The sequence below is a fragment of the Protopterus annectens genome, chromosome 1.part0, assembly GCF_019279795.1.
Source record: "Protopterus annectens isolate FY-2018-M chromosome 1.part0, PAN1.0, whole genome shotgun sequence".
In the NCBI taxonomy this organism is placed as follows: Eukaryota; Metazoa; Chordata; order Ceratodontiformes; family Protopteridae; genus Protopterus; species Protopterus annectens.
In genome coordinates, this window is record NC_056725.1 from 1,110,410,210 (window position 1) to 1,110,421,695 (window position 11,486).

Below are 11,486 nucleotides of genomic sequence, written 5' to 3' on the forward strand. Positions count from 1 at the left end.
ACCAGAAATGGACATACCAAAAGTATTTAACATTTCAGAGGAGTTCACTACCTTTCTGGATATAACATTAAGATAGATAAAACTGATGCAATAACAATCAATTATGCCCCTACATTTGAAATGGTTAATCATTTCTCATAGCTATGGGGGCATGTTTTTAGGGATTTGGATAACCAAAGAGGCTCATTATTCCCCTATAGAAGCATGGAGGGTGATGCAGAAGAAACTATTTAGACTTTTGAGAAAATAGAAAACTGTACCAGTAGATTTAGATTTAAAAATACAAGCAATCCAAATGATTATTACTCCATTGATTTTATATCCTGTGCAGGCCTTCACCTATGATCCTGGTAAAATTTGTTGGAACCACATTCAAAAGGAAACACTAAAATATATAAGTAGGGGTAAATGTTCCCCTGTAGACTGATTGAAAATGATTCATCTGGGGGACTGAAAATGATTCCTCTTGGGGGACAAGGGAGATCTTGCATTGCTGGATCTATAGGGATAATTTATGGCCACCCAGCTATGATAAATTTATGATATGCAGAAACATGCATATAATTCTAAATGGAAAAGGCTAATATTTAACCAGGGAGGAACAACAGTGTTGACAAGAAGGATAAGAATTTCATTCCAGACTTTGCAGAGGGAATCAGCTAAAAAGTGTTTGGAAAAGATGTGTAAAGAACTGCAAAAGGCTGTTTGTAGGAGGTCATTTCAGAACTGAGAGTTTGAATTTGCTCCTATTGGATAAGGAAAGTTGAAAATTTTAACTTTGTCTTTGACTATCGAGATTGGTATATGAAGAATATGAAAATTTATTATTGTGAATAAACACAGTGGCTGAATTTGGTAGATAAGTGTAATCCCAGGCAGGGAGAACTTTTGGAATATAGAGGGATATACGATTTTTAGGGAGTCGTGATAGGGAATGCAAGAAAAGAGGCTAGGAAAAAGTGAAGTTAAGTAAAATTCTGTTACAGACAACATCAAATGAGCCTATAAGGCAAAGGTCACTTTGTAGGGCTTATTGTGAGATGGTAAAATACACAGAATACAAAAGGAAAGATGTCAGAGGTATACCAATAGGTCAATCAGTGGAGGAGCAGTATATGATATGGAAGGCCCCTAAATTATCCACAATATCCAGGAAACTCTCAATATTTGTATGGAAGGGTCTGCATAAATATTTTTATACCCCAAATAAATTACATAAAGTGTTCCAGATGCTTCCATTGACATGTTAGAGGTGTGAGGATGATCAAATTGGAGACTAAAACCTATATTCTGGACATGTAGGAAACTGGATAATTTTAAAAATGTCTTACAGGCTATGGTAGACCAAATTACATATAATTGCTGGACAATGCATGAGTTTCATTTTCTCTTAAATTGGGTGGAGAATGGGCCAGCAGTTTTAACAGTAAGAACATTAATTATATTGTTATTAATAGTGTTAAATAAATGTATTACCAGGTATCAGAAATTAATATAATACCTGGCACTGAGGAGATGAATCAAATAGTTGGAAAAATTAGAAAAATAATTAAATTTGAAGAAGGGGGGGTTGGAAGAATTTTCTTAAATGTAAATGGAAGATATGGGAAAATACAGTGGATATGAAAAGTGTATGCAACCCTGTTAAAATGCCAGTTTTTTTGTGATATAAAAAATGAGGCCACAATAAATCATTTCAAAACTTTTCCAACCTTTAATGTGACCTATAACCTGTACAATTCAAGTGAAAAACAAATCTGTTAGGGGGAAAATATAAAAAATAAAAAAACGTACAGTACGCTGGCTGCATAAGTGTGCACACCCTTAAACTAATACTTTGTTGTGTGTGCACACTGCTAAACTAATACTTTGTTAAAGCACCTTTTGATTTAATTACAACATTCAGTCTTCTTGGGTACTCACCTGCCATCAATTAAAGAGACTCTGATTAACCCCAAATAAAGTTCAGCTGTCCTAATAGGATTTTCCTGACATTTACTCAGTTGCCTGCTACAGCAAAAGCCATGGTTTGCAGAGAACTTACAAAGCATCAAAGGGATCTCATTGTTGAAAGGTATTAGGCAGGAGAAGGGTACAAAATATTTTCTATAGCATTGGATATACCATGGAACACAGTGACGACAGTCATCAAAAACTGGAGAAAATATGGGACAACAGTGACATTGCAAAGAACTGGATGCCACGCCAAAATTAATGAAAAGACAAGATGAGAACTGGTCAGGGAGGCTGCTAAGAGACCTATAGCAACACTGAAGGAGCTGTAAGAATTTTTGGAAAGTACTGGTTGTGTACTCAGTGTAACAACAATTTCCTGTATTCTCCATATGACTGGACTATGGGGTAGGGTTGCAAGATGGAAGCCTTTTTCTCACACAGAAAAACATCCAGGCCAGGCTAAAATTTGCAAAAAATGCATCAAGTCTCCCAAAAGCATTTGGGAAAATTTGTTATGGTCTGATGAAACCAAGGTTGAACTTTTTGGCCACAATTCCAAAAGGTACATTTGGCGCAAAAACAACACTTTGCATCACCAAAAGAACACCATCCCCATGGTGAAGCATTGTAGAGGTAGTATCATGCTTTGGGGTTCTTTTTCTTCAGATGGAACTCTGGCCTTAGTCAAAGTGGAGGGAATTATGAATAGTTCCAAATACCACTCACTTTTGGCCCAAAACCTTCAAGAGTCTGCTAGAAAGATGAAGATGAAGAGAAATTTCACCATTCAACATTACAATGACCCTAAACATACATCCAAATCAACAAAAGAATGGTTTCACCAGAAGAAAATTATGTTTTGGAATGGCCCAGACAGATCCAGACCTAAAGCCAACAGAAAATATGTGGGGTGACCTGAAGAGGGCTGTGCATAGGATACCCTTGTAATTTGACAGATTTGGAGTGATTTTGCAAGGAAGAGTGGGCAAATATTGCCAAGTCAAGATGTGCCATGCTGTTAGACTCCTACCCAAGAAGACTGAATGCTGTAATTAAATCAAAAGGTGCTTTAACAAATTATTAGTTTAAGGGTGTGCGCACTTATGCAAGCAACGTTTTTTATTTTTTATATTTTTCCCCTAACAGATTTGTTTGTTTTTCAATTGAATTGTACAGGTTGTAGGTCACATTTTGAAATTATTTATTGTGGTCTCATTTTTTTATATCACAAAAACATGGCATTTTAACAGGAGTGTGTACACTTTTTATATCCACTGTATATTCCCAGTAGGTTAAAAAAAGATATTGAGAGAGGATACTGAAAAAGATAATACATGTTCCAACATGTTATTGGTGTACCCCTTAACCTTCTATACTCATGGATGAAACTATACAGGAAGTCTGGATAAGATCAGAAAGGCTCAAGATATACTCATAAGACTGGTTGAATAAACTCTGACAACACAATTTTCAGACACATACAGACTTAATTTTACAAGTATTATGAGATGAACGACTTTTTTTATGATACCAAATGTGATATGAATATGTATTCATTGTCTTCTATTCAAATTGTTTGATGTTATATGAAATAAAGTTGTTTAAAAAAATAACAAGGTAGCTCTGTCTGCACCACTACAGGGAGAAGGGTGCCATCAGCATCTGTCATGTCAGAACAAACATCACCAGTCCATGGTGGACATACAGACCATCCACATTTGTCCCCAACTCACTCAGCATCTAATATGTACACCACCTTTCTTTTGAACATACTCAACATATGGAATAATCACAAGGGGATGAAATGTATCAATGAGTTCAAGTCTGTCACTGATATTGTGACAATGAACAGTCAGTAATCTTGACACAGACATCTGCTACCCACAGCAATGTGGAGATATGAGTGCATTCAGAGCTGTAACTAGGATGAGTAAAGTGGGTGGCTACCTGTGGCACAAACAGTTAGGGAACATGATTGGCACTTGCAGATGGGGTATGAACGCAGCATCGACATTCATAAAAAAAAAAAAAAATGATTATATTGCAACTTCCTAAATGAATACATGGTACCAGATGTCCTAGTTACTCCTTTGAGTGTGCTCTATACCTTGTGGAACAATGTGCGTCCACCAACTAAGCAGTGACATGGAATATATATAGTGAAGGGGAGAACACAATGCTACTGAGGTCATTGGTATCAAATGCTGCTTTGATAGGTACCTCTTTGAGATATGTCATAATGGCCCTGTTCTGTGGGTCCTCAAGCCATGCAGTCATTGGCTGTGAGAAAGTATTAAGACAAAATGGTTGGGCCACAGGAGTTCACAATGCAGACTACAGAGGCTATGGCTGAGACAGCATCATTGTCAACTTGTCACCCTATGACCTATAACCCCTGACTGTGGCATCAACGAGGTAACTTCTACCATTGTTCCTCTGAGACAACATCTGAAGTGCCTCATTAGGATATTGATGCACTGTCATTAAAGCTCACTCTTTCCCGAAGCAAACCTAGATGTGTGTCATTCAGGTTATGGATGATTGTGGTCATCTGACTCACCATGTGGGAGACACTGTCAGGGAGCATGAAGCATAGTTCCATGGCTCTTTGTCATCTCTGCCACAGACAGCATCAAAGCCTGTTGCAGAGAGCCAGCACAGAGGATGTTAGCAACAGTTGTGTCATGGCTTCTCAACCCTACTACCAGAAGATCTTATCTCTGACAGGCAACAAACAAGCAGAATAGGTGGCTACTATTTTCACCTTTTATGACTCTACCTCATAGTATAATTTTATATTCAGCTATCAATGTGCCTCCCAACCTGCAGAAGTGAAGATGACTGTTTACTACCCCCATAACTTTTGTGGGTATGGTGATATCTGATACAGTTTGGCAAGTCTTAAGCTTAACCTGTGTGTGATAGTCTAGGCAAGATTTTATTCTTCACTACTGTGTCATGGCCCATAGCTGTGGAGTACATGCTGTTGCTTAGCCATCACTTCGCATTAATGGCTCCCTCCTCTGTCTCAGCTATGGTGCTTATACAACATGTTTTTCCTTTGATTCTTCATCCTGTCCTTCTGTTGCTGCTGTTGTTTCTGTTTCTGATATGACTAGTCCAGAAGGCACTGCCACTCTTGCTGAATCTCAAAATTTCTTGTCTTTTCTTTTTTTCTGCACTGGGGTACGTTCCCAAGCACCACTCATGTTAGGGGATAACCTCAACACCCCTGAATGTATATATACCAACTCTGAGGTCATACAACAGTAGAGAATGATAAAAATTCAACTGCCTGCAAAAGTGGTTGTGATGAACATCTTTCATTCTTTTTTACATTCACCTAAAGAGCATTTGGTGACACGACTGTATCCTGAACAGGCATGCAATTCATCTCTCCTTCAGTTCAGCTTCTAGGTCGCACAGTTTTACTAGGTTCCTTACATTTTCCCTGTGCACTCAGGAATAGTCCCCACCCTGTTGGTCACTAAGCTGGTTATATGTCAGGTGCTGACCAACATGCAACACTACAGGGACTGCCTGTTAGTAGCTGCTGGCACATGTAGATCTGCAACTGCTGTTGCTGTACTTTACATTGCATCTTGCTGTACAGTATAACTTTTATGGATACAATGGGCATACGTCACCATACAGCATGCCCCTTTTATATGTTTCTGAATCAGTCTGCCATCTACTGTCCCTTTGTTTGCATAAGCCATGTGGCTGATTAGCATGGACATCCTCATTTACATGCCATTATGCCCTCATTAGCATGCATAGCTTATTTGTTGTTTTTGCTGTAGCATGACCATGTTTCCTGTTTCTCCATATCTGTCTGTGCATATCCACTGTACACATTAAACAATGCTGCCCAATCAACAAACTCTCTATGCATCCTGGCTGTGGTCATAATATTGTCTTATATTAATCGTGTATTGAAATTAATTTATTAATTTAAATACAAGGATAATTTAAATTAAAATAATTCAAATATAATTTCTTATAATCTGGGTAGAAAGGGGATTACAGTTATGGGAAGATTGCATTCGGTATGGTCAGTTTTTATCAAAGAAGGGAATAAAACATGATCTTAATTTACAAGGAAAACAATTCAAGGCTAAAACTGTCATGTAATTAGATGGAAGACAAATATATTTAATAAAACAAATGATAAAGTATCATTTTCCAGACTTGCTAGACATATTTATAAATATACATCAAAATAAATGGTATCACAGAAAGACATTTTCCATTCAGTATCTGATACTGATGAAGAAAAAGAATAATAATGTACTTGTCTACAAAATTAAATTATATACCGTATAAATGACGAAGGAGCAAACTGAATTTGTTGGACCTTTTGATATGACAAATTTCCTGGCATGGAAAACATACAGCTAGTGATATATACGCAGGTCACTTTAACTCCAGAAAGAATAGCTCAAATGTTTCTATTATCTTTAGATTATTTTGAAGGTATAACAGGCATCTGGCAGCACATTATGCATCATCTTCATCATCATCATCATCATCATCACACGACAATGAAGATAACTGTAATATTTAATGTTACTATTTCTGATGTAATATATATACATTTCAAATAATGGCACTCATGGTATATTGTTAATGAGAAGGAAATCTGTTACCAGAAACTGGAATACTTACAATATGCCAACCTTTACATAATGGAAACAACATGTAAACTAGTTGATTGAAAGAGAAACTATATTAGAATTTACATCCATCAACATATCATTAGCAATGAGCTTAAACTCAGTACACCAGAAAAGGTGCAATAGCCATACATAGTACATGCTTGAATTTATATCTTAAATCTTTGATATGCTATATTAACTATGGTTGAAACATGCCTGAATTCACAACCAAGGTTGAGATTTCAGAGCCCTATCTGATGACAATCTGACATGAAAAGCATGTTGTCAGCTTTTGTTGATGCTTTCATCATACAAATATTCCCTTACTCAATCAGCTTTACTACTACATGAACTAGCAGGGCTTGCACATGCCTGCTTTCAGTACTGCAACATCCTGTACCTGAGACATCAGAATTTTGAACTGAATTACTTGAACCAATTACAAAATGTTGAACAGTTGGTGAATAATAACTAAAACTACCAGTATATTATATCAATCCTTCAATGCCTTCAATGCATAACTGTTAATTTTTCCATCATCTATAGAGTCCTGGTCGTGTGTTAACAAGCCTTACATTACATTTGTTTCAACCTATATGAAAAAAGTGCTTGTGTCTTACTGTCATGCCTGTATTCTCCACTCTATTACTTAATGTACACCTAGCAGCTAGAGATTATAGCTTGAATCCTCTATGATTGGTTCTTATTTCTTATCATGGACAACATTTTTGCAATCGGCTGTCTAGGTACCTTCTAGAGACTATTGCACCCTGTGTTCTTTCAACATCACTTAAGACTACCCTGGTACAAGTAACTTTTTAACTTTTATTAACTTTCCATTCTGCACCCTTTAAAATATCTTGCATTTCTAATCTTCTTAATGTACATATTGAAAATTGTTATATACTGTTTTTTAAGTTTGTTACGCTTTTTCCTCAATTTCTTAATCATAAACGCATACATAGATTCAGGTATGAACTTTATAATAATAAAATCAATATACAGTCACACATCTTCATTAATGGTAGAGCAAATAAAGGAATGCCATGTTGGTCAACTAACAGAAAACACAAAGACACTGAAATACAGATGTGAAGCAACAGGTTCCATATACTAGATTGAATTTTCACTAATTTGAAATAGTGCATGGAATGCTCACTGCAGCGAAAGTGCACTTAGTCAAAAGTGCACTTACGTGAAGTTCAGCACAAGGAACGGGTGTTGTACTGAACTTCCGTGCAGTACTCACAGATCTTAGGGTTAGGGCACAGGTCATAGTAAGGGGATAGCCTGTATTGCTATCCCCTTACCATGACCTGTGCCCTAACCCTAAGGTCCGTGATGACTGCAGTGCATTGAATGACATAGCAATGTCCTCCACTATGGTGAGATAGTCAAGAACCTTAGGGTTAGGGCATGGGTTAGGATAAGGGGATAGATTTACTATCTATCCCCTTACCCTAACCTGTGCCCTAATCTTAAGGTCTGTCACTATCGCACCATAGTGGAGGACATAGCTTGTTTTTTATGTCCTCCACTGTGCTGCGGTGTTTTCGGTGAAGTGCACTTACACAAAACTTCACTTTCGTTAAAGTGAACTTTCGCAGAAGTGAGGCTTCTTATTACAAGTTTGAAGTAGTGAACTGTTGTTCTTGTAATAGGAATCTGATGCAACACCTTTAATTGGACCTACATAGATCTTAGAGTTACTTGGCTTTTGAGCTAGCAAGAGTCCTTCATCAGGAGATATTAAGTTATTGATGTTAGATACAGTATTTAAATAGCCATTTGTGCCTAGAAAGGGAAGTATGTTATTTATTTCCATTTGGGCAAAGGTTGTTGATAAATGAAAACAGTCTATAGAAGAAAATTGCAATAGTATATCATTTATACTGTGTTTGACTGTCCTGTAAGGATGTGTACTCTATAGAAATCTATAGAAGACCTTTAAAGGTCACTAGTATTAAATGTTGTATAGAATGTAGTCCAGCACACTAAATCCTCTATAGGGTACATCACCAATTTTGACAATATTGTTTCTAATCTTATTGGATTTTTTTAATAGAATTGTAATAGAACATTCAGATTTAAGGGCGTCTGCAAGCATGCTTATCATATCAGAATATCTCTTTTTAATGTATCTGTGGCACAAAACAGAAATCTCAACAACCAGGAAATACAATCATATGTTGCATTCCTGCAACAAAAATACAGCAAACTAGGATACATCAAAAAGAAGTAAATCCATTTTGAAAAGCCTGGAGCCAGCAGAAGGTTCCAAACAAATTCACCGAAGTAGATCTCAACATGAATTTGTATTGTCTACATTCCTTAGTAATGTTGTTATGCAATTAGATTTGTTAATGCAGCATTGGCCTGTTCTATTATAGAAAATGGTACACTGGAGCTCAAAGCTTGATATAAATAAGCATTCAGAACCCATTACAGTCAGCATTTATTTGGCATTCCCCAGCCATTCTTTTTTTCTGAGGTCACAATGGAATGGCAGTCATTTAATAAAATAGGGGTTGCAAAAAGCATTTGAATTAATCATTCTGTAAATATTTTATGTCCTGTCTCAATCAACATATATACTTAGTATATTTGATTTATATGATGCTTAACAGAACAGTATGAAATTAATCTACTTTTGAAAGTGTCTTCATTGGTACTAAGATAAGCTTATTTCATGAAAAAAATGTAAGAATAATAAACACAACTGTTTTGTTAATTAGAATCAAATATATGCTGAAAATGCACAAAATGGATTTTATTAATACATTAAAGCAGTCATACAGGAAATAAATGTTCCTGCTTCTTTAATTGAAAAAGTTTGATTAGATTGTATGTGGGTAAATTGGTTGCTTTATTATGCCTGAACAAGATATTTTATTTTTGCTCTTACTGCAAGAATAGAGATTATAAACTTATTTAGACTACACAAACAGTGATGAAAATATTGAATAATCTCCTTTGTTTGTTTGTCTGTTTGCTTTTTCTAGGTATAATACTACAATTCCAAGAGAGAGGGTCATGAGACTAACCAAAATGGTCCTTGTGTTGGTCGGAGTCTTTTTACTCAGTGCTGCACCACTTAATATTATACAGCTGGTTAATCTTCAAATTGTCCGGCCATCTATAAGATATTATGTGTGCTATTATATCTCTATATGCCTCAGTTATGTCAGCAGTGGCATCAACCCTTTCCTCTATATAGTCCTCAGTGGAAATTTTAGAAGGAGATTGACTGGATGTAGAAAAGTTAAAATGAAGCTGACTGAACGGGAAATTAATAATATTGAAACAACTCTAAAATCTAGTTTCTGATTTGTCCAGAAAGATGGGTTAATGTTTGCACTAAACTGGTATTTATGAACTGCAGGAGTACTGCAGGGATTGTGGTATTAAGCACATCAGTATCCATATACTTGGTGAACTGAATTAAATAGGACAATCAATGTCCCTGTAACTTATTGCAAGTGTTCTTTTGTTGTTTTCATTCACTCTTTGTATATAATGTTCTGTTACAGTGCATGTACTATAAAAAAGAACCAAAACTGATTGCATATTTTATTTCATTACAAACAGGTATCTACCATTTCATTTGTGAGTGTTGCTTAAATTAATGAAATTGCTATAACATTTTTAAAAATTTCTGAGTGTGACATTAATTACATATATATGTAATTCTTTTGGAACATGTTTAATAAGATGTGGGTATTTTTTTCATTATTTCTTTTAAGAAATTAAATAGTTCAACTGGGAAGGAAAGAGTGTCTTCATTTCCTTGTATGCCACAACATTGTATTTATTTAATTATTAAGTTTATTAACTAATGGAGTGGACTAACACATAGCAAAAGCAATTTTACTACAGCCTGGACTATGAAGAGTTGCATAGTGTAAATGTTAACTAGAACATTGTTGTAAAACATAAATTCTTACATGTACAACAATTTCTGCATACAGTTGCAGTTGCTGAATTAACTATACATAATTGTTTATAAATATGTGGAATTTACAAGTAATGTATAAAATTATAGAGAAAAGTGTCCATAAATAACAAATATGTATTTGACTGAGGATTAATGTTGCATTTGTGAAATGTACCTTGAAGGGGACTAGGATCTTTACATCATTGTGTGCAATATATACAAAATGGTAAGGATCAATCATAGGGAGTATTGATTAAAATGTGGAGATAGGGTTAAAAAGAAGATATTAACACTGTTTATATTATGTTACAGAAAAAGAAAAGAACACAAAACAGATTGTTCAGTTATGAAGCAGTCAGCCATATGTGTTTCATTTTGTACCTATACATGTGCATTAACTACAACCATTTACCACAATGATAACTTTTGAGACATATTTGTCTTGCTTTCAATAAGGAAATTGTGTAGTTACCTCTTTAAGTTAAATGAATTGCACTTTAGTGACAATAATGCTTAGAAAAATATGTAAAATATCTAATGCCTGAGGGAAGAATATAACAAGCAACTCTCAAGGTATTTCAAGGTTAGAAACCATTATCTTTATATACAATGGAAAATATGAACACTTGATTTAAAACTCAAGTGTAACATTTTCCAGAACTCCTCAAAATCATATTATGTGACTAAAAAATGTGCAACAATAAGAAAAGCCTCAATGAAGCATTAAAATTGTGCATGATAGAAATGTGGGTTAAATACATATTTTGATTCAGGCTCCTATTTTTAAAGATCTGCATTCAATCGGAAAAATACTCATCATGCTTTTGTTAGTCTGTATATATATATATATATATATATATATATATATATATATATATATATATATGGATAAATTGGTTCTATTTTTCACAGGCTATCATACATGTAATAATAATAAT

At 35.1% G+C, this 11,486-nt stretch overlaps 1 protein-coding gene across 1 annotated transcript in view; it reads left to right on the top strand.

Moving 5' to 3' along the window:
• The window catches only part of MCHR2 (melanin concentrating hormone receptor 2), a 2,243,283-nt gene extending 2,232,587 nt beyond the window's left edge, over positions 1–10,696 (top strand). Inside the window, exon 6 of the mRNA XM_044065015.1 lies at positions 9,617–10,696. Coding sequence (XP_043920950.1) covers positions 9,617–9,941 — 325 coding nt within the window. The 3' untranslated portion in view covers positions 9,942–10,696. The remainder of the gene's footprint in view (positions 1–9,616) is intronic.
• Positions 10,697–11,486: the final 790 nt, after the last annotated feature.